The sequence below is a fragment of the Schistocerca gregaria genome, chromosome 2 (assembly GCF_023897955.1).
Source record: "Schistocerca gregaria isolate iqSchGreg1 chromosome 2, iqSchGreg1.2, whole genome shotgun sequence".
Lineage (NCBI taxonomy): Eukaryota > Metazoa > Arthropoda > Insecta > Orthoptera > Acrididae > Schistocerca > Schistocerca gregaria.
In genome coordinates, this window is record NC_064921.1 from 427,699,720 (window position 1) to 427,725,179 (window position 25,460).

The 25,460-nt window shown below is 37.4% G+C and overlaps 1 protein-coding gene across 1 annotated transcript in view; it reads left to right on the forward strand.

Annotated features, from left to right (window-relative positions):
* The window catches only part of LOC126324271 (male-specific lethal 3 homolog), a 157,494-nt gene that overhangs the window by 69,551 nt on the left and 62,483 nt on the right, over positions 1–25,460 (forward strand). The window contains exons 4-7 of the mRNA XM_049994946.1: positions 4,499–5,090; positions 13,741–13,907; positions 21,297–21,437; positions 22,506–22,627. Coding sequence (XP_049850903.1) covers positions 4,499–5,090; positions 13,741–13,907; positions 21,297–21,437; positions 22,506–22,627 — 1,022 coding nt within the window. The remainder of the gene's footprint in view (positions 1–4,498; positions 5,091–13,740; positions 13,908–21,296; positions 21,438–22,505; positions 22,628–25,460) is intronic.

The window sequence follows — 25,460 nt, forward strand, 5'->3', positions numbered from 1 at the left end:
CCAAGGTGATGCAATTTTTGCGTGTGTACATTAATTTTTAAGAAGAAAAGTGTGACCCCAAGAATTTGTGCAGTATTCATCATGCGATGTCATCCTGACATAATTCTAAAAATTGAAAAATGATGTAATCACTGTAAAAGGAATTAGGAGAGCACACAACAAATTGCTCAAGAAAGAATACTACCAGACTCATTAAAAAGGATTGTAATGGGCTAGCTGAAATGTGTGTAGTAGCTTGGAACCTTTAAACATGCATACAAAAATTGCTTTCAAGAGATACTTGCAAAAGCTCATCACAGGTACAGAATGTAAAAAGAAAATAAAAGTAGAAGACTTCCACAGCATTCTGTAATTATCAAGAAACGCCAGGGAGAAGGTGGGCAAAGTAAAAGCAGTCGTTCCAGAAACGAGAGTAACAAAATGCTCAAGTACACCTTGGACTTGAGGGCTTGCAGTTAATGACACTTCATCTGAGTGTGACTACACATTTTGTAAGGGCAATTAGAATGTTAATAGCAATTCGAGGTAGTAACCCATGTCTAGAAATTTTTTCCAGTGATGTTGTGGAGCACCAAAAATGAGGATCAATGTGTACCAGAATGTCACCTGAGTTGTACTCTTCTCCTCCTTACAATCACCTCACAAACGTCAAAATGGCAAATATCGCGATAACCAGTTGTGGAATGTAAAGAAAAAGCTACAGTCTGGTAGCAGTGGAAAAGGCATCAGGACCAGATGATACCTGTAAGATTCTACAGAGTTAATGCAAAAGAACTTGCTCCCCTTTCAGCATCTTTTTATCAGGATTGCTGGAGCAATGGAGAGTACCTAGCACCTGAGAAAAAATCATTCCAAGTTATTCCTGTTTTCATGAAGGGTCGTAGAACAGGTGCAGATTATTATAGGCCTATGTTGTTCACATCAGTCTGTTGTAGAATTATGGCACATGTTTTGTGCTCATATATGATGACATTTTTGGAGAACGAAACTCTACTCTACAAAAATACAGATTCCACAAACAAAGAACTTGCAGAACTCAGCTCACTGCATTCCTCCATGAGATCCAGAGCACTGTAGGCAAAGACACTAAAGCTGAAACAATGTTTCTTGACTTCAGAAAGGTATTTTATACCATCCCACACCACTGTTTAGTAACAGAAAAAAAATACGAGCTTACAGAGCACCGGCACAGATTTGTGACTGCATACAAAACTTCCTTACAGACACAACTCAGCACATCACTCTTAATGGAACAAAACTGCCAGATGTAAAAGTAATTTCCAGAGTACCAAGGAAGTGGTATGGGACTGTTATTGTTTACAATGTGTATAAACGATCTAGTAGAACGCGTCGGAAGCTTTTTAAGACTTCACTGATATGGTTGTGTATAAGAAAGTAGCAATGCCAGAAGATAGTAGAGATCTGCAGAATGGCTTACAGAGGACTTATGACTGGTGCGGGATCTGGCAGTTGACGCTGAACATAATTAAATGTGACACACCATACATACTTACTGCGCAACTATACTGTTGCTAAATTGCTGGAAACAGTATGTACCACAAAATATCTAAGAGTAACTACCCAGAGTGACCTTAAATTGAATGACCATGTACAACAAATAGTAGAAAAAGCATCTACATCTACATGACTACTCTGCAATTCACATTTAAGTGCTTGGCAGAGGGTTCATCGAACCACAATCATACTATCTCTCTACTATTCCACTCCCGAACAGCACGCGGGAAAAACGAACACCTAAACCTTTCTGTTCGAGCTCTGATTTCTCTTATTTTATTTTGATGATCATTCCTACCTATGTAGGTTGGGCTCAACAAAATATTTTGGCATTCGGAAGAGAAAGTTGGTGACTGAAATTTCGTAAAAAGGTCTCGCCGCGACGAAAAACGTCTATGCTGTAATGACTTCCATCCCAACTCATGTGTCATATCTGCCACACTCTCTCCCCTATAACGCGATAATACAAAACAAGCTGCCCTTTTTTGCACCCTTTCGATGTCCTCCGTCAATCCCATCTGGTAAGGATCCCACACCGCGCAGCAATATTCTAACAGAGGACGAACAAGTGTAGTGTAAGCTGTCTCTTTAGTGGACTTGTTGCATCTTCTAAGTGTCCTGCCAATGAAACGCAACCTTTGGCTCGCCTTCCTGACAATATTATCTATGTGGTTCTTCCAACTGAAGTTGTTCGTAATTTTAACACCCAGGTACTTAGTTGAATTGACAGCCTTGAGAATTGTACTATTTATCGAGTAATCGAATTCTAACGGATTTCTTTTGGAACTCACGTGGATCACCTCACACTTTTCGTTATTTAGCGTCAACGGCCACCTGCCACACAATACAGCAATCTTTTCTAAATCGCTTTGCAACTGATACTGGTCTTCGGATGACCTTACTAGACGGTAAATTACAGCATCATCTGCGAACAGTCTAAGAGAACTGCTCAGATTGTCACCCAGGTCATTTATATAGATCAGGAACAGTAGAGGTCCCAGGACGCTGATATCACTTCAGTTTTACTCAATGCCAGATGTTTCATAGGAAGAGTTTAAGGAAATGTAACTTATCCACAAAAGGATACAAGGCACTTGTTTGACCGATTCTCAGTATTTTTCATCACTGTTATTATTATGATGTAGGACTGATACATGAAATATCCAATGAAGAGCTGCGCGTTTTGTCACGAGCATTTAGTCCCAGCGAAAATGTTAAGGAGATGCCCAACAAACTTCAGTGGCACGCACTACAAGAGGCTTTGTGCACCGTGGAGAGGTTCACCATTGAAATTTTGAAAGAGCATTTTCCAGTAAGAGCTGGACAACAATCCTCCCACATCCCGAAAAAATGACCACAACAAGAATATTACAGAAGTTAGAGCTACCGCAGACGCTCGCCAACAACCATTTAGCCCACATACCATTCACGAGTGGTAGGGGGGGGGGGGGGGGGGGGGTGTCAGTTAGTGGTACCAGAAGTATCCTCTGCCATGCAATGTTAGATGGCTTTTGGAGTACAGTGTAGGACATTAGCCATCAGGTCAGACTATAAGTGACAACAAAGATTTGAAGAATGTGGAAAGTGTCAGTCTACAGCACTGCTCCTCACATTATGTGCTATTAACTGATGCATTTGCATCTCACAGTGCATTTATCCTCCTAAGTCCTCATCTGTCACCACGGGGGTTTATATAAATTATTCTATTCAATAATCTCCATAGAAAGAAATCCAGTGGATTTAGGTGAGACTTGTATGTCTTTATCCCATGTTTTCGATGATGCGTACACGCATCTTGTTGACTGTCTTCCATGCTGCAATTAATTTTTTTGTTATCTGTAATAGGGGGTGGTTGACCCGGCAGGAGAGGGGGGGGGGATGAGTACTTAAATAAGCAGGGACAAGGAAGTACAAACACCTTCCATTGTGGTCTAATGAAGAACTACTGTGCAACACAGCTGAATGTTTAGGTGATTAAGGACTACTGTGTGCTGGATCTGATAAAATTACTCATTTTATCCAGTATGTTTTGCCTCTAAAATGTGAAGGTGATGTACAATTCATTATTTCTGTCAGAATAAACTTTTTGATGATGTAAATAAAATAGAAAGAAACTTCCACATGGGAAAGATATATTAAAAACAAAGATTCCAAGACTTACCAAGCAGGAAAGCGCCGGTAGATAGGCACAATAAATAAAACGCATAAACACACACACAGAATTTCGAGCTTTCGCAACCGGCGGCTGCTTCGTCAGGAAAGATGAAAGGATGTGGGTTTTAAGGGAGAGGGTAAGGAGTCATTCCAATCCCGGGAGCGGAAAGACTTACCTTAGGGGGAAAAAGGATAGGTATATGCGCGCGCGCACACACACACACACACACACACACACACACACACACACACACACACTCACTCTACGCGCACGGGTATATACCTATCCTTTTTTCCCCCTAAGGTAAGTCTTTTCGCTCCCGGGATTGGAATGACTCCTTACCCTTTCCCTTAAAACCCACATCCTTTCATCTTTCCTTTTCCTTCCCTCTTTCCTGACGAAGCAGCCGCCAGTTGCGAAAGCTCGAAATTCTGTGTGTGTGTTTGTGCGTTTAATTTATTGTGCCTATCTACCGGAACTTTCCCGCTTGGTAAGTCTTGGAATCTTTGTTTTTAATATAGAATAAACTTTTTCCTTGAGTTAGAAGACTAATTTCAAATATACACACATTTATTGTCTGTTATTAGTTATAGATTTCAAATATGTAAGTTGGCAGACCAACCAGTGAATGTCATATGTCTGAAAATCAACAACTTAAAATTTCTGCTTTTTTGGTACTGGGGTTTGTATATCAACTCAGTTGGAAATGTTTTTCTTTTGTAGAGTGTTCTTAGATTCCAGAACATTTTTTACTTCAAATTGCTGTTCATGTTAATAGTTTTATTGATTAAAACTAAATTGTTAAATTTATTTTGTTTTTGTTTAAAGGGGAGCATATCTTTATCGAAGAGATCGTAAAGATCAAAAGTTGAATAAGGCTCCACAGAAAACAGATAGCTACACTGAGGAAAAAGAGTGTCTGCAGAGCACGTCTCCTTCAACTTCAACAAGAGATGGCAGCATTAGCTGTTATAGCACCCGTAGTGTTGAGACTATCAGTAACGGAGATCGAAAGAAGAGGGTTACTGCTGATAAATGTGAAACTAGCAAACAAAGTGTAATGGAAGATAAACAATTGCATTATGCACATAATGAGTGTGATACACATGCAGAATGTGTTGAAGAAATGCATAACAATAACGATAATGGTCTTACGGGTAGTGTTGATGGAAGGGATAGTGTTGAGGGTGGTAGAAGTAAAGACCAGCAGTATGAAGACATTGGTGCTCAGAATAAAATAGGTGACAGAGAGATTGACGACAATGTGCAGGATATTAAACATGAAATAACTGAAGATTCTGATCACCCGGAGGATGGTGCTGTTGAACATTTGGAAGATTGTAATTTTACATGTGAAATTACTGATGTTATGAAGGAAATACTTGAACTGGACAATGAGCTTATTAAAAACAGGAACAAGGTATGGACTACTGTATTTCCACTGTAATTAAAGTAAAGTAAATGAACATATACCCTTTCCCTTGGTTTGCTGTATAATGTTACCTCCATAATTATATTACAGTGTAACTAAATTAACTTGTTGTTTGGTTTAACACTTTTGGATCCACATCCAACATTACAATTTTCCACTACAGCTCCAATGTAGACAATTTTTGAAACCTTTCCGTTAGTGTAAATAAATAAGTTTGGGAGAATGTAGTTCACAGAAAAATTAGGTTGGAAAGGGTTTAAATTGCTGATTATAGACTTTCAATTTTCACATGGTACCAAATTAGTTTTATATGTTAATGTAGAAATTTATTTATTTATTTTTTTTTTTTTAAGCAAAACTGTTGGATTAGATATAGGCCGCAGGAATTGAGAATGAGATTTCAGTCTGCAAGAAGATTATTGAGAGAGACAGGAAACAATAATGAGCAAAAACATGATAGGCAGATGAATGAAAGAATTTTGACATCAATTTGTGGATTGATATGGGAAGAAATGCTCTTTGTTTTCTGTGTGATTTGTTTACTTACTTAGCATATTGGTTACAGAATTATATTGTATAACTACATACACCAAGTTTATAAAAGATAAAATTATAAGAATCAGAACGAGCAGGGATACATAAGTAATAATGAAAGTTGGAGAGCCAGCAGATACTAGAACAAGTTGAGATATCCATTTTTCATCGTAGTTATGTATCCAAAGATTCCTGCCAGTTAATTGCTGCGGGTGTTGCATTCACAAAGTCTTTGGAGGTACCAATGAATTTTTGTTTTGCCCAGGCATGCAAAATGTGTTCCAGTGTGTGTTCTGAAGTTATGCACTTGCACTGATCATCAGTAATTTCCAGCTCGAGTAGTGTTGACTTTGCTCACAGTGTGATCAACTCAGATACGGTTGAGGGAGCTCCATATTTTTCTTGGTTGATTACACAGGCCAACGAAAATTTTTTTTTTTTAAACAACCTTTTTTACTTTGATAGCTGATCTTTATAAAATGGATTTTTATGAGCTGAATTCAAATCTATCCTTAGTTTTTTGTTTATTATTATTATTATTGTTATTATTATTATTATTATTGGGTGATACAAAGTAGTTTTTGAGCAGTATGGTTTTTATTATATAGTATAAAAATCCTATTCTATACGGTGAATGAGGAAATTAATGAAACACTTTGTTACAACATAAGCATGGTTTGTATTTTCTTTCTCTTTTTTTCTTTGAAGCTTCTTGTGTAGCTTTTTCTACGATAAGTCACTTGCTGAACTTCTCGGTGAAGTGACCAACAGTAGTGCCCCATTGTGTTGGTGTTCCAGTGGCCTTGGTAGCATTTTTCAATCACTTCAATGTCTTGGTGAAAACGCACTCCTTGCTCCTCACTAACATCTCCCATATTGTGTGGGAAGTAATCAAGGTGACCGTTCAAAAAGTGACCTTTCAGGCTCTTTAAACACCCTAAAGTTTTAAACTTCTTTAATATATTCTGAGTCCTTTTTTTGTTCTAAGAACTTTGCAACTTGTTTGATACCCATGCTTCTTTCTCATTTAAGGTCACTGTGGATTCAAAGTTAACATCAAACATAAATTTTCTAATGTCAGGTCCGACAAAGATGCCTTCTTTTAGTTTAGCTTCTGAAAGGTGTGGAAACTTTTGGCAGAGATACTTAAAGCATGGTCGATCTTTAGGCAAAGCCTTTACAAACTGTTTCATTAGGCCTACCTTCATGTGTGGAGGTGGTGGGACTACGTATTTTGGATCTACAAGGTTTTTGTATAGAATGTTCTTCTCACCAGGTGTTAAAGGCATCCTCACAGGCCAGTTCTTTCTGCACCAGTATTGACCCCTAGCCCTACTGTCCCATTCACACAAGAAACATGGCAATTTGGTAAAGCCACCTTGCTGACCAAGGAGCATGCATGCCTAACCAAATCGATAAGCTCGGTCTGAGTAAACAACTGGGTCTCTAAACTTTCTGTATTACAATGGAATTCATCGTCATCTGGTTCATCTAAATCACTACGTACATCAGAAAATACTTCTGTTGGAATAGAATTTAAATATTCTGTTGGTTCAGGAACCTGCAAATCTATGCCATTACTGGTTGGATGGCGAACAGAAGGTTAGGGTAGCTTATTATCTTCTTGCTTTTCGAATTATGACCAGTAATATCAACACCGCAAAAGTAGCAATCATTGGAATGATTTCTTGGCTCCCTCCATATCATAGGAACAGCAAATCTAATGGCTTTTTTTTTTCTCCTTTTGGGACCATTTTCTCAGATCTTCAACGCACACGTAATGTACCTTACGCCACGCCCAAGATTTGTCTTGATCACCAAGTTTAGATCCAAAGTATGATAGATAAACCTTTTTCACAAGGTCTGTAATGTTTCTTTGGAGTTTTTTAATCATAAATTCACTACAAATATAACAAAGACTGTCAGCAGAGTTTTACAACCACGATTAAACATTGTACTGAGCACATGTACAGGAAACAGGAAAGTGAGGTTAGGTTGACAGTAAACAAAACACCATCTGTTAACACAAAAATAGAATCAACCTTTTTTTGCCACCAAATGTTTCTCAGCAGTGCTACCAACATCATCTACATTCATTACACCTCCTTTTTAAATTATTTTAACTATATAAAATCTGTTAAATTATTTAAAAATTGCTTAATTTAATAAATTTAACTGTAAAATTTGAAGAAATGGTGGGTGATATTGTTTTTCAAGTATTATATTTGGATTTCGCACCCTAAAAAAAAAAGGTATTTTCAGCAACAAATCTTTTCCATCGTTGGCCTGTGTTATCAACTAGGAGTTGCTTGGTCAGACGTGTATTATCCAATTTCTTATGAATATGGGAGAAGGTCCAGTGATGTCTCCATTCATCTCTTAGATTATAGCTGTCTGGGGCAACTTGGCCAGTGTTTACCCAGATTGAATCTCCCACTTTTAATTGGGTGCATGGCAAATTCAATGTGTCCAGTGACCTGGGAAAAGAAAAACCTAGGGAATTTTTCATTTGGTTTAAAACTCCTGGAAAAAGCATGGTACCTGACTTGTTTTGGGGCAGAAGCATTTGCTTATCATCTATTTAGTTCAAGGTGGTGCCACGCGCACCGTTCAACCTTGGCTCACTGCTGTGCTACCATTCATGGCCAATGTTGTGGCTTCCCACACCCTCGTCTTGCGTGGTAAACCCAGTGGCCACCTACCCAGGCCTGGCTGTAGCCAGCTGAGATGAACTGTGTGAAGGTCTGTTGATGGTGATAGGGAATGGCTTGCATGCCTGTCACTGCAGCCTGGCCATGCTTCTCTGGTTTGTTGTTGTGCTGTGGTTTCATGCATTCGTGGCTCTGTATGACCAGAAAGGAGCTTTTAAGAGTATTTGATGTTACTTACATTTACATCTGTTCAAATGTAAGTACTGCCTTGTTTACTAACATGGTGTGATGACAGAAGATATATGATTTTATGAAAGTTTGTGGCTGACTTGAATCATTTTATTTTGAGATGAGGGTAGTAGAGTGTACCAAGTTTGTATACAGTAAGTAGTTTGATATACCATATACTAACATGCAGTCACTAGGCTATTGGCGTGCAGTGGTTGATTGAGTTGACATTACGCTAATGCCTGCTGTGGTAAAAATGCAGTCCAGGTGGCTGGAGCACAAGTGAGGACTGTGAGAGTTGGGGCAATAGGGATGACTCGGAGTCATTTCTATCTTCAATGGCTAACATTTCCGATGTTGCTGTGGGTCTTAGTCGAAATAAACTATTTTCAATTACAAATGCATGCAAGGAAGTTTTCATTGCCTACCTTTGGACCCATCAAGGAGGGATCTAGGTGAGGGGGTGGGGTGAAAGTTGCTCATTATAGGTCCTAAAGAACAAGACCAAAACTTGATTTTGCTTTCAGTCTTCATTAACTCTAGGCCACATCTTACTAAATTGTTTGCAATGTTAACTCATGGTTTACTCGATGAACTGGAAGTGTGCATTCAACCCTTGCAGGATGGACGATGCATTATTTTGGTGCGTTGCAGAACACACATCTGAAAAATTCAGTGTTCAGTTCATGCCCTGTGAAACGAACTGCTCATTCAGCAATATAGGTAAGCAGATCTCATCCAGTCATTCAAGGAAAAGAAGCAAACTGGGCTAGAGGATTCTAGAAAGGTTTTGGTGCTGATCACTGCAAACAGCCACAATTCCAATGTTACAGTGTCAAACATACGACCTGTCAGTGCCGCCTGCCACTGCTGATGCGCTCCACTAATCATAAATTCCGACAATGAAAAGAACAATTCTGATAGTGCCCTCAACTCGTAAGTGCACTGGAAAGAAAAAAAATTACAAGTTTCAGTGAAGAAAAGTGGTATTTCAGATTAGTCTCTGTATACTTTCACTTTGTCGCAGCGTAGACATGCCATTGTCAAGCGTCTCAGCAGTCAGGTACTACCCCGAAGCAGTTACATCAGGTACTTCCTGCAGAACATCTGGATGTTAGATGACAGTACTAGATTATGTGCAGAGGGATGCTGTGATGAGGGCACAAAGCAGAGAGCCATTTGTGTCTCTTGGCTACTGTAAAACACCAAGCTTTTCGGAACGTTTGTAGCCTTATTAATCTATTACTGGATGTGTTCCCAGACAGTAGCATTGCCTACAAAGTGCAGCTTCAAAAGTGAAAAGTAAATTACACCATTGTGAAGAAAAGCTAAGAATGCTACAAAGGATGAGAAGAAAACTCATAGAAAAGTAATAAGAAAGAGGTTTCGCAGATTATAGTAGTAGTTCTGCCAATAAAAATAATGTGGTTGTGATTTCACTTAATGTTCTTGATTGTGTCTTTACCAAACTAATCTATTACTGTTCCTTCCATGATTGTTTCGTGTAGTGTGTTTTTGAGTGTTATTCTGACACCTCTTTGTGAAAAGTGTAGTTTTTCACTGAAGTAAATAATGCTCTTTGCTGTTATATCTTTGTACGCTCCCAGCAGCTGATTATACCTAAAGGAAATTTTTATGAATTACATTTTAGTTCCTTTGCAACTTAGTCACCCTATCTGTTACTATACAGTTATCCATCTTGAGCTGACTGCAGTCAAGAGCCATTATTCTGTTCCTATATTCTGTAGAATTTTGTAGATTTTGCTACAAAATCAATCAAAATTTTTTAGGGACTGCGCACAATACAGTCCTGGAAAAATTAATTTCTCAATTTTTAGCTTCCTGTCCTGTTAGTTTTAAGTGTTTACTAAATGTCAGATATCTGTCAAGAGGTACACTATATTATAGGACAAATGTATGTTTCAAATAATTTTGGGTTACTGGAAAATTGGTCTACATTCATCAGTACAGTCACTTGTGACTTAATATCAAAGTGATCAGGTGAAGTGGGCATAATCTGCAGCATTTTAACCTGCTAGTCCAATTTCATCTTATGTATAGTGCTGTGGCCCATGTGAAGTAGTGTGTTGCTCTCTACAGTAACAAAATTTTTGATTCCATAGGAAGACTCATTCTCATGTTCTCTTGGATGTGCTAACCTAGCACATGGTCATTTTAGTGACTTGTATGTCAGTCATGGTTATTCATAGTTGGGCAGTAAGTATTCTTGTGGCAGCATCAACATTTCTCGTTCCTTTCTGCTCGTCATCCATAGATCTAGTGCAAACTGTGTAGCTTGCAATGTTTGGGAGCAGAGGTGCTCAAGAAATTGTTTGTAGGTTTGTGAAAGCTGATGCCCATGTAGTGGATGCAGCTTTCATGGAACTGAATTTTGTTCCACTCTCTCTCTCTCTCTCTCTCTCTCTCTCTCTCTCTCTCTCTCTCTCTCTCTCAGAACATTCTCCCGGCTGTTGGAAAGATGGAATATGAGCAAAAGGTGGTATCATTTGTTGTGATGTGGGTACAAAAGAACTAGCATATAGTTGCAGAAGTTGGACTGACAAGTAGAGCTAGGAGGAAGGTAGTTGTAAAAGGACCCTAGTAACAAAAAGAAATATTTCAACATAATTCAGCTCTCAAGTCTTCCTTTTACTAAGGAAGATGCAGTAGTACTAAACTGCTTTACTTATTGCACCTCAGCAAAGATTATTGGTGTAGATGTTAGTGTTCATGATGTGTGGAAACCACTGAAATAAATTAAATTAAATTAAAAAAGTTTCTGGCACACAATGGGATCCGTGCCAAATTCTGTATTGAATTTCCAGTTGCTTTAGATCTCATTTTAACTGTAATATACCATAGATCCTGTGGACAATAAAAAATGCCCAGTGATTGGAAGAAAGCACTGGGTCACACCCGTCTGCAAAAATAGTAGTGGAGTGTACACAAGACCATCATCCTCAAGGTAGGAAATGCAGACATACACTAAGATTATTGCATGGTGAGCTTAATGGCTTATGCTTCTATCTTGTTTACAAAACAAAGAATGGAAAATAAAATTTGACAACAGGGAACTGAACATTGGGAAAGTTAAAAGAACCACGTCCATTTTTGATGTGCTTGATTATGGAGACAATACTTAAGAAAAATGAACAGGCTTTCATGGGATTTGTTGAACTAGGAATTATGAGCAGGGCACAAGAATCAAGAAGGAATTATAAGAACAGAAAACAAAGAGAAGTCCTCAGATTAAACAGGGTGTAAGGTAGTGATGGAGTCTTTCACCTCTACTACTAAACCGTTACTTCAATAAAGCAATGTGAAATAAAAGAAATGATTAGGAGGGGAGTTAAAATTCAGAGTGAAAAAATATCTGTTAGAAGATTTGCTGACATCATTGCTATCCTCTGTGAAATTTGGAAGAATAAGTGGCCTGGTTAACAAAACAAAGCACAGGATATTGTTTCATAGTAAACCAAAGAATGATGGTATTAAGAGCAGTAAAAAGTAATTAGTGATACCCTTTAGGAGAAATGAAAGAATTGTATTACATGGGTAGCAAAATAACAGGTGACTGACTAATCAAAGAGGATATAAAAAGCAGAGTAGAGGGCAAAGAGGGCTATTCCGCAGTAAAAGTACTCTGCTAGTGTCGAATATAGGCCTTAATTTGAAAAACAATGTCTGAGGACCATACGGCTGGAACACAGCATAGTATAGACATTAATCACAGACTGAGGAAACTAGAAAAGAGAATCTGAGTATGTGATGTAGTGTTGTAAAAGGATGTTGACATTTGAGTGGACTTAAAAAAGATGGTAAGTGGGCTGGTTCTGTGCAGAAATGGCAAGAAAATATGTGTGGAAAATACTGACTAGAAGTGTAGCGACAAGACAGTAGAGTAAGGGATTCACCTTTTTTGGTTTTGAATGGAGTTCCAGAGTGCAAAAAATTGTAGTGGAAGAAAAGGATTGGAATGCATTCAACAAATAAGAGGCACTGCGTGTAATTGCTAGTCTGTGTTTGGTGGAGGATGGGAAGTAGTGGCAGTCCATATCAAATAAGTCAGTAGGCTGACGGGAAAGATTGACTGGGGTGTAACCAAAAAGAAATTATTCGACACTCCAAATTTGTAATTGATACTCGTATTTTTGTAAACAAGCTTTTACCTGCCCGGATAGATGTGCATGTTAAAGTGCTGCTTCAGGGCAATGAGGTGTACTGGTCCAGGATAAAATCTACCTTCCAAATTGGGAACAAACATCAGTGCACCGACCATCCCGGATGTGGTTTTTATCCACTTTCCCACATCCCCCTAGGTGAATACTGTGCTGGTTCCCAAGTCCTACCTCAGTCACATAATTTGCAAACATTTAGAAAGTTTCACCCACTTTCACATGAATAACACTACACGCAAGCAGTTGGAGTACACACATTCCATTCTGGGAGGTGGATGGAGATGGGGAGGTGGAGTGCAATGGGCTGATGATAGGAAGAGCATCCAGTTACCCCTTAAAACCTGTCATGACAAATCTATTAATAACCATGTTGGTCCTCCACTGTTATGGAACAAAGGCACAAGTAAAAGAAGGAAGGTTGTTGTAAACAGATTTTCATAAAATTTGGCTGCACTTGAGAGCATTCTGATCCAGTTACTGTGCCAGTATTTCTGAAAGTTTTAGTAAATCCTATTATTGATAATATCTGTAGTTCACTGATCAGGCGATGCAGAAAATCTTACATGCTGACACAGCTTTTACAACTACATTTGCACATTTGGACTAAGATAAGTGAAACTGAGGAAACTTTCCTCCCCCCCCCTCCCCCCCCCCCCCCCCCCCCCATTCCTCACCTGTTTTCAAATGTTCTGTCGCACTTGGCGTCCTATAACTTATTTAAATAACTTGGTAAATAATCAAGCTTACTTTTATTTCTGTTACTCGCAGAAGGAATATGATTCCCAAAGCGAACATATTAGTCACTTTTTGGTTTACCTCTGTCCCAGTCTGGCCTTCACTGTTTCTAGACACTTTGGCATTTCACTGATACCCCATCAGGATGTCAGTCTGTGTAAAAGATGAGTTTTAATTAATGATGTGAGTAAAGATGACGAGAAACTCGTGTTACTGGATGGACATTGAAACTAGACTCAACTCTTTAACATAAAATTTCTAGTGCTAATAATATCATAAAATTAATAGAAAGTAATGAATTTTTCATCACAGATCATCCATCTTCCAGCAAGACCCAATGTTGTGACAATTCTTGAATCTTACGTGAGAGAATATGCAGAAAATCAGATCTCTGGAGCTCGAGAGAAATCACGGCGTAAATATAGACGACCACAAAAGCACCAAAATGGTGCTTTAGATATGGATCGATTGAACAGAAGGTACTTTGTAATTCTGTTTGGCACCCAACTTAAATTCTCCTTCTTTTAGATTTCATTTTGACATTCTTGTAGCTGGACGCCTTAACCTATTTGAAACCATGGCAAGACTTCATAGCCTCATATTCTAATATCTTTTAAATTCTTTGAAGAGCATGTATGCTTTTTAAGACATGATTTCAAAATAAATTAGATGATATGGTCTTAAAGCACAACAAATAGCAACAAAGTAGTTTGTGTCTTGAAATTACCTCACTATGTGCATTGTGTACTAGACCACCACAAGAACTCGCCTGATCTGCATGGATTTCACACAACTACGGTGTGAAAGAGAACTCGAATACACTTCACGTACTTTGACAGAAGTTGCCAAAGATGCTGTCTCACCTAATGGCAACCAAATGAGCACTTAGGCTTGCCAGCACAGATGATGCAGCCAAGTAAATGGCTCTTCATGGCCACACAGTTGCATTAACTTGTGCATGGGCAGGGAATCTGAAAGATGTGCATGCACATTGCACTTCACTTACTGTCACAGTTGGGCAAAATGTGTTCAAATAATTATTATTCATGAATAACAAATATTATTTCAAATCTGAAATCCAATGATATTTATTGCTCCAAGTTTGTTCATTAATTAAATAATGTGCTTTCTGTTTTTCCCCTCCTCCTTCTCCAGTCCCAAGCATCTCATCAGAAACCCTATTTTATTTTCGAAGATTTGCAATTGTGGCACTAATGAAGAAAAGTTCTACAAGTGCAGAGAGGGCATCAGTATATTATATCTCATGGAATCATTTTTATTTTATGATTTCTTCAGTAAAAATTAAGAAATCATCAATTCTGCTGTGCTTTTTGGCAGATAATTCATTGTGATCCCACGTTATCTTCACTTCTCAAATCTCATTAGAAATAAAATTTTGTTTTTACATCATAAAATCATTTGAAACTTGTGAGCCGATTTCTTTGACTTTTATGTGTGTGTGGTTTGTTGTAAATCTCTCTGGTAATACACAGCAATACATATGAAATATTTGTTGTTAAATTGTGGGTAAGACATTGCAGTTGGTGTAGAAAGATGAGAAAGACCTTCTAAACATCTGACACTTTCTCTTTTTTAAAAAAAAAAAAAAAAAAAAAAAAAAAAAAAAAAAAAAAAAATGGTGGTGCAAGTGCAACTTAACTTGGCATCTTTCTCATTGTTAGAGACGAAATAAGCAATGAGTAACAGAAAAATTGTAGGACCAACGGGGTATTGAATGCAAAACCTTTTGCTCTATAGTTTGGAACATAATCCATAGAGCCACCAAAGCACATTCATGCAAAATCCGTTAATAAGGTTTTTATTAGATTAAAGCTTTAAACAGACACTAATCACAGAATTTGGTATGAGAAGTAAACAAAGAAAATAACTAAAGTTGTTTTTGGTAATGCAATTACTTTAATAATAATCAATAGAAAAATTTATTTGAATAACGCCCATCCCTACTTAGCAATACACCATGCACTCCCTTCCTGTTTTCATTCATTGCAGCTAATATTTTCAAATGTGATGAGTTCTAACAGTTCATTTGCTCAATTTACTCGAGAGAAAGTGTACAGTGCAGCTGAGTTGAAGTTTTTTTGGTGTTTATAAACATAGTTAATAATTGTAATGTGTTGTCATGCTCCTCAGCATAAATCTTTTTCGTTTTTTCTGTTCAAAATGTGTCTCAGTCTCTACACAATTTTAGCAGTAGACTGAATGCGACCATTATTTCATCACCGAACGATATCGCGCAGTGGTTAGCACACTGGACTCGCATTCGGGAGGATGACGGTGCAAACACACATCCAGCCATCCTGATTTAGGTTTGCCATCATTTCCCTAAATCACTTCAGGCAAATGCCAGGATGGTTCCTTTGAAAGGACATGGCTGATTTCCTTCTTCATCCTTCCCTAATCTGATGGGACCGATGACTCGCTGTTTGGTCCCTCCCTCAAACCAGCCAACCAACCATTATTTCATCAGCTGTTCTTTCACACATATTTACGGATCCACAGCTAAAGCAATTGCCTTTATAACATTCAATATTTATCAGTTCAATTTTCATTACACATGATCATAGTGAGTTGCTGTGATGCTACTTGGGAATCTGAGATATTGTGCACACACTTTCTCCATAGAAGATGTGGGAAATAGACAGCTAAACAGAAATTCTATTTCTACATGCATTCCAATGCTTCCTGGGCCCATTCATATCGTTAGATTGTGACAAAGCTCATTAGTGTGTTCCCTTCGGTACATTGCAGGGTTGTTGCCCAACAGTCAGTGAGTGTGTGCTGCAATACAAAGGACAGGAAACTTACGAGCACGGTTGTTCACAATACATGTGAGATAAACACTGTGTATAGAGTGCTGCATATACAGTCCCACCTTGTGTATGCAGTGCTCTATCATGTACCCCAATTATTTCCCCTTTTCTTCTATTCACGAAAGTATATGGAAGCAACCAATGCCAGTAGCTTCCATGCAGCCTCAAATTGCTTGGTCGTACCAGAGTGGTCACCTTGCAAAATGTGTGATAGGAATGTATATGTTGATTGACTCATCTTGGAACATACTCTGTGTTTTACAGGAAAAAGCTCCACAATTACTAACATACCTATTTTGGCATCCATCACTGGATTATACGAGTATATTTTTGTCGCTTTTATGCTTACTGAACAAACTCTTGAATGATCTTCTGTCTCCTCAATTGATCCCACCTGATATTGATGCCAGAGTGATGCTGAATACCTCAGTACCTAATAATGTTTTGTTTACATCATCCTTCATTGGTGAATTACATGTCTTTAAGATAGTTCCAATGAATCTGTTTGGTATCTGTCTTTCCTGCATTAGTTTTGTGCACTAGATTTTTAGCGACTGACTGGTTCAAATTGCCTGGTTCAAGTTCTTGATCAAAAATTGTATAATAACTGAATAATACATCCTTCACCCTAATTATATCCAGTACATTAGATTTGTTAATGTTAGATTACCATTTGTCAGACTGTGCACCAAAAAAAAATCTTCCTCCGCCTTTTAGCATAATTTCCTGCCCTTGGCACATTTATGTATACTACTAGGATTAGGCAATCACAAAACCATCAGGATCTGTTATTCATACCATCATATCAGAGTGATCTACAACCTTCTTTTAAAAATGTGACAGTTGCTACATTTTTAATTTTTGGATGCTGTAAAACAACCATTTAACAGTAAGTTTTACATCTTCACTATTTGTTAAAAAGTTTGTATTTTATTCCATAAAATTTGACAAATAAATTAATATAATTATGTTACATTTAAAGTGAAACTTGAGTAAATGTTCTGTTAACAGTGCCCTTGATACTTGGTGTATAACTTCTACACTTCCTTGAATACGGGAATCCAGGTGTTCATCAACCAACCTTTTCTGTTATTATTTTTAATAAAATATTTTTAATAAAATTATGATTTCCAAAGGTAAGCAGAAGCAAACACCACCTTTATCCTAAGTGAAACATGCTGAAAGCTTCATTGATTTAAGTCTCTCTCTCTTCCCTCCCCTCCCCAGTTCAATGTATGAAATAAACTCAGTATTCTCACTTGGGTGCACAGTTTTGAAATGTCTCTTGATGTTTGTCTTTTTTACAAATTCAGTAGTAGCTTGATATACTAAACTAATGCTTGTGCCATTTCTTTCTGTTAAGGTAAATTGTTGTTGTTGTTGTTGTTGTTGTGGTCTTCAGTCCTGAGACTGGTTTGATACAGCTCTCCATGCTACTCTATCCTGTGCAAGCGTCTTCATCTCCCAGTAACTACTGCAACCTACATCCTTCTGAATCTGCTTAGTGTATTCATCTCTTGGTCTCCCTCTACGATTTTTACCCTCCACACTGCCCTCCAATACTAAATTGGTGATCCCTTGATGCCTCAGAACATGTCCTACCAACCGATCCCTTCTTCTGGTCAAGTTGTGCCACAAATTTCTCCCCAATCCTATTCAGTAGTTATGTGATCTACCCATCTAATCTTCAGCATTCTTATGTAGCACCACATTTCGAAAGCTTCTATTCTCTTCTTGTCCAAACAATTTATCGTCGGTATTTCACTTCCATACATGGCTACACTCCATACAAATACTTTCAGAAATGACTTCCTGACACTTAAATCTATAATCGATGTTAACAAATTTCTCTTCTTCAGAAACGCTTTCCTTGCCATTGCCAGTCTACATTTTATATCCTCTCTACTTCGACCATCATCAGTTATTTTGCTCCCCAAATAGCAAAACTCCTTTACTACTTTAAGGGTCTCATTTCCTAATCTAATTCCCTCAGCATCATCCGACTTAATTCGACTACATTCCATTATCCTTGTTTTGATTTTGTTGATGTTCATCTTATATCCTCCTTTCAAGACACTATCCATTCCATTCAACTGCTCTTCCAAGTCCTTTGCTGTCTCTGACAGAATTACAATGTCATCAGCGAACCTCAAAGTTTTATTTCTTCTCCATTGCTTTTAATACCTATTCCGAATTTTTCTTTCCTTTCCTTCACTGCTTGCACCATATACAGATTGAGTAACATTGGGGTGAGGCTACAACCCTGTCTCACTCCCTTCCCAACCACTGCTTCCCTTTCATGTCCCTCGACTCTTATGACATCTGGTTTCTGTACAAATTGTAAATAGCCTTTTGCTCCCTGTATTTTACCCCTGCCACCTTCAGAATTTGAAAGAGAGTATTCCAGTCAACATTGTCAAAAGCTTTCTCTAAGTCTACAAATTCTAGAAACATAGGTTTGCCTTTCCTTAATCTAGCTAGTAAATTAAACAACGGAAAATTCAGGATGGAATGTACACACACACACACACACACACACACACACACACACACACACACACACACAACTCAAAGAAACATAACCACAATCTCTGGCTGTTTATGTCAGCCTGAGTGTGGATCCAGGTGCCATAGATTGAGGTCATGTGTGTGTGAGTTGAGTTTGCATGTGTGCTTGTGTGTATGTGTGTATGTGTGTATTTTTGACAAAGGCCTTTTTGGCTAAAAGCAAACTTTCTGACAGTCTTTTTGTTGTGCCTTTCTGCGACTCGGCATCTCCCTTTTATGGTGAGTAGCAACTATCCTTTTCACATTTGGGATGAAAATGACAGATTTTACCTTTTTTTATATACATTATTCATTAAGCATGAAGTTCTTGTACTATGTATCTTGTCGTGATGTAAGATCACATTTGAAGAGCTTAGTTGCAAAATGTTCCTGATGACCAAACACCACATTTGAGAATGAGTCCACATTTTCTGTACTATGAGAAAGAATTATTATTTTTATTCAGCAGTTTTTCTTTTGTATTCTCATTTCTTTCACGATCTACCAAATAAGCACTCGCAGTCTACCAGTAGATTGTGATCGACATGTTGATGTCTCCTTTGTTACAGTATAATCGTTGCGTAGCATAGTGAAGCTTCTTGTATTGTCCACATTTGTGTATTTCTCTTTCATAAGCACTGTCAATCATATAGCACTCCCATAGGGTACACCTAAAGCTACTTCACCATCTAAAGATTTATACCTCTAAAGAACACCACACCTACTTCTATTTGCTAGGAATTGCTCAATCCAGTTGCAGAGCTGGTCCAATATTCCTCAAATTTGTTTACTACACACCAATGGAAAAACTCAATCAAATGCTGTCTGGAAGTGAAAGAACCACAGGTACCATCACCAACTTCCTTCAGAATCTTGTAGCAAACTGTTTTTCGTAAGAACATCCATGGAATTCACCTTCATTCACACACGGGAGATTTTTCAGTGTGTAAAAAAGGTGTTCCATAATTCAGCAACAGATTGGGCAGATGATAAAGACTTCTAGCTATGCACACATTCCTGACGATCATTCTCAAAAATGAGAATTGCCTTTTCCAGTTGCTTTGAGTTCTGTGTCGAGTGAAACACTATAAACCAATGTAGTATCAGCATCTTAAGTGCTATTGAGAGAGAATTGTTCAGAAATTTTCAAAATTGTTTATTTCGTAGACAGCTGGCTCCATGCAAATAAACAAAAGTAGCTGTCACTGTCGCACATTTCCATTTCAAAGATTTTATTTAAAAATTCAATTTAAGGTGCTTTTTCAGTTTATTAGACTTAAAATTTATTGGTATGTCTACTGTTCATTTGCCTTATGTCCAATTTTTAAGATAATCTTAAGAACTACACTTCCAGAGAAAGTATGCAGCACGCTATGAACTCCAGCATGACTATTTTACCTGTAATAGAAACCACAGTCAGAAATATTCAGAGAAACGCTTATAAGTAAAAAAACATGTCATAAACATGTCTTCGTTGGCGAGTCCAAATAGCCCATGAAATTCCCACTAATTAGCTAAGCATTTCAATAAACATAATCTATTTTAAATGCTGCTCTTCCTTTGTGGAAAACATCAAGAGTGTGCATAGAAATGAACTGGAAAAGGCATCTTGCAGACATAATGTAATTTAAGGTGGTTTTAGATAAGTCCCACAGCTTGGTTAAATGTTGTTTTCAACATTTCATTAACATGATGCAGAGAGATTTTTACAGCCACTCATCACCTGTCGTTGGCATAGAGTTCTGGTAGCTGCACAAACATGAATATAAATATGTAGACTTCTGTGGCTGGTGTCCCTCTTTAAAGTACTTTGCAGTATTCTGCCATGTTGTCTTATAAAATACCTCCAGTGCTGAAATAGTAACTTTAGTATTTTAAGCATTTAATAAGATAATGTAGTAGTACACCCTGCAGTATTTTAATGACATTAAAGCTTAACATACTAGCTCACTGTAAAAATAAACTGCCACATCTCGCACACAACTCGCCTCATATCATCTCCTATTTGTTGTATTAGCCGTAAACTCTTCATTGTGATTGGCACTTTTGGTTTGACATGAATAGTGTCATTGAATACTGTCAGATTCTTTGGTAAATATCTTGCATTTTTCCACATTTAAAAAGAACTGTCTCTAAATGTGCATGAAAATATGGTATGAGTTAGTTTTCATTTGTCGAGAACAGATAGTCATCATGCTAGTCATGATATGTCTGTATGCTACTGACCATATCACATAAATTGTTCTTGTGTATTGGAAACATTACGAAAGAGCTATTTTCTCTTTTGTGTGCAACATTATATTTATTTTTCTTTCCAAGACTCACAGCCTTGGAATGGTGAGTGATTGATTGCACCCGATTGTAGTAGGCTTTGATATTTATGACAAACAAATTATTCTGTGACTGTAATAAGTTTGTCCTCTTCATGAAAATGATTTTTATTCTGTGCAATAAATAATAAGTCAGTTAATACATTCTTTATCCTTATAGTGTAAATATCTGCAAAGAAGTGGCAGACGGTGTGAGGGTTTATTTTGACTTCATGTTGAGTGGCTTGCTGTTGTACAATGAAGAGAGAGAACAGTACGAGCAAAGTCGTGATATGACTATCACAAAAGAACCAAAGTCAAGGTAAATTATACAAAGTTTAGAGCTAGTGAACCTGGGCAATAAAACTGTGTATTTTAATGTCTAATATAACTCATTTTTATGTACTATAGCACTTAAATTTTTAAACTCGGCTGTTTTTCTAATAACTGCTTATGCTGGAGAAGAGTGTCATGGCATGATTGTGGAGAATGGAAAAAATACTTAGATCATTGCGTTTACTTAAAGGTACAAAATGCAGGTCAGAATTAATTGTTTATCCATACGGCTGTGGTCTACGGTGGTCCTAATTGTGGGTGCTTCTCCAAGGAGTTTAGACTTCAGTATACATCCAAATGGCTCTGGTTTACTATGATACTAATTACGACCACTTATCCAAGAACTGGAGACTTTCACAGAGAATGATCTGCTACAGTATGTGAACCTTATCAACAGTTATGAAAAAACTGATGTAATATTTTTCCTCCAGTATTGTACTTTAACTTCAAAAATTGTCTATAGCAGCTAGGGTTTGATGTCAAGATCCTCAGGAGGAAGCCACTGCTGAGCAGTACTTTATACAAGCTTAGCAGCAGCAACAAAAAAGTTTGAGCAAGGTTTTACTCATACCATCTCATAACACTTGTACTAAAATTACTACTTGCATAACCCCACCCTCAATAGCGCATTTTCACAGTTATTTGTGCGCTCTATTTGTACAACAAAATTTGACACTTTCCTTGGACCTTGAGCCAGTACAGACTGTTTTTGCCTGTTGCAATCCAGTGCTATGAAACATTGCAGTTCTCAGTAGCACCGTAATAGGCATTTCGAATGCAGTGTTGATTCCTTTGTGCTGCTTGCTCTGCAAGGAGACGGCAGTGCTTGTTCGCCCCGCAGCAGTCCATATGTGGGGGACAATTGTTAACTTCTGCTGACAGCATCCCCATCCCTGCAAAAAGTGCCAAGTTATTTTATGTCTGTAGACTTGTTACTCTCTTTGCTATTTATCAACTGCTTAACAGCACTGTGTAAATGGTAAGTGTAAAATTGAAGTAAAACTGATCATTATTTCTGTGGTATGTATCCTTTAGTGTCGTGTTTGTCTTGCAGGTTAAATGATTCATCTCCAAACAAAAAAGAAGCAAACAAGAGATTCCAGCAACCAGATTGTAACTTATCCTGTGAACAAAGGACATGCCAAGAGGATGCAGTTACATTTGATGGCAGAAGGGGTTGGTATTAGAGTATTTATTCTAGTATTTTATTCAAGCAAACATTTGTCTTAATTGCTAAGTTATCATTTATATTACTTGCTACAAATAATTTATGTTCATAAATTTTGAATTTTTATGCTCTAGTTTTTGGTAAAATATTACCTACACTTTACCTTTTCAGATAGATTATGAAATGGAAATAAACGAACACACTGTTTGTGTGTGAATTATTTATAAAGAGTTACTGCAATGATTGCCTTCAACCTTATCATTAAAATCCTGAACATTCACAGTACATCATCAGGTACAGACTTCTATAATTTGAAACTGTAGGATTCACTTACCATATCATTGCCCCATGTCTGCAACACTATATTACTTAAAGTGCCAATGAAAGTCATGTCACCAAAATTTGATGTTGCGTATCTCCTGTGCAGCCTTAACATTCCGGGTTCAACTGCTTCCCTGGTGTAGTACGAAACATTGTTTGCACTCTAGTTCAGGTGAGGTGACAGTTGTACTAGTTCACATTTAGGCCGTCAGTTGTGAATCTCCTAGGCTCAAGCAAACTAACTTGAACACAACCACTCCGGGGTTTGACACATAGCTGTCAAATTATACATTAGAGAAAAAGCATAGATTTTTCAATGACTTGTAAATTTCATGCTGAAGTTCTTTTCGCTTTTCTGTTCCTGAAGTGTGAAACGGTTTCCATTCTGTATGCACATTCTGCAGTGTTGTATTTCATCAAACTGAATTGAACTTAAAATATAGAAAATTTGTGACACTTCAGTCACATCTTTTTAAATATTTCTTTGTTAGTAACAGCTGTGACAATGCAGTAGAAATATAACATTTTTTCACACTTAGCGCAATAATTATTTTGCTACTTTCTTTTTTAAGTGAGATAACATATATCAAACTGTAAACATTATTGCAGACTGTGTCACAGAAATCTGATAGTAAATATATCTCTGAAATAATTTAATTTGTACCAGAATCAAATGGTCAAATTTTACATGGAAGCTGAAATGCTGTTGGTACTAAATCAGTTTCACTCTATATGGTATTGACATTGCTCAAACAATCACGTGACATTTGACCATGTGACTTCAGACTCATGTGGCACTAGTGCAAGGGATATGTGAGAAACAATAAACTAGCCACTACAACAGTCTATTGGTCTGCTCAAAATTTGACAAATGAGTGAAATGCTGTAGGAAATGGCATTAATTTCTGTCATCTTACAGGGATGTATTTGAACAGGTTTGCAACAACAGTTCTCACACAAAAATTTCTACTGCTTTTTAAGTAAAGTAACACACAAAGGCAAAAATGCAGTTCTTCAAAAATCATTGCTTGATTTTGTTCCTAAGTCAGTATTTCATTTCGGTAAGAGAGACTGTAATAGGTTCCAAATCAGAAATTCGGTTGCTGTTCACATATTAGAATACCGGTTAAAAATTTTACCAGCATTTAATCACTTTAGAACAAGATGGTACATTCAGCTGAAACAAGAAAGAAAAGTAACCCAGATTTAAAAGTTTAACAAATGAAATAAATAATATTAAACTGATTATAATTTGTCATTGTGAGAATAAATTATAGTGGCAAGATCTGTCGCTGAGTTGACATCACTAGATCGCAGGATGAACTTAAGTCTGAGAATTTGTCTGAATCATGAATTCAATCTTTTCTTTATGTATTAGTTGCGGTTGTTATGTATGACCTGCACCCTAGAAGACACTACAGAGTGTATTTCACAGTTGCTCAAGCATAGCACTACATACGGAATGGTTGAATGGTATATCTTTACACTAGCTAGGCTGAGAACTGGAAATGGTGAGCAGTCAGCAAATTTTGTTGTGCTGCCAACCATGGAAATACATAGTGCATACTTAAGCTTTTTATATCAACAGTTACTACCAAAAAAATCCATTTATAATCAGAATTGACTTGACTTTATAATTGGACTATAAAATTGCAGATGATGGTAAGTCTAGATAGGGACCAGTGGTGCACTTCCATATTTCATGCAGCAATGTTGTCGATGTTCGTTCACTGTGAGATATGATGGGAACAAAAGGGGTTATGTCACCTGCTGGATCTATGCAGTCAGTGAGAGAGCGACGAGCAGACATATTTGGAATTAAGAAACATTGTAATATTTTGATGTTGGTGTAGAAGAAAAATCTGCTGTGCGTTTGGAAAAAACAGCAGTGTTCTCAGGCCCCACCATAACCACAACCTCAGAAGTTACAACATATCTTGCAGAAACAACCAATATTTGTGACAACAAGGATATAAATTTTATATCTGTGCTATTAGGAATATGATGATGATTAAAGATAGTGTCGCCACAGATGCCAGGCTTTGTAAGCAAAAAGATTGTGAACGTAAAAATTAATTTAGACCATTTCTTTTTGTTTATTTTTTCTCTCTTTGTGTTATTAAAATGAAGATATCAAGAAATGGCTTAAGTTATAAGTTATGAATAGGTATAATGTTAACTTTTTGGCAGATGGTTTGTCAGTAAACCACTTTGTGATTTTGACTAGTGAGAATATGTTAAAAACAAATTTACTATCAAGGAGCTTCTTGTAAAGAAAGAAGGGGGGGGGGGGGGGGGGGCGTTTTGATTCAGGGTCGTCTTATACTTGGATAAACAAGGTAACTGGTAACAGCAGTATGCAGAATGAACATTCTTGTAGTTTGTGGGTCTGCCTTTCCTTGCAACACAAACTTCATTTTTGGATATTCTCCTGCCTTATTGCCACATCTTGCAGGTCTTTTCCTATGTCTGTTAACCTTTCCTCTTTGATTTTCTTGTTGGGGAAGTCATGGAGGACCT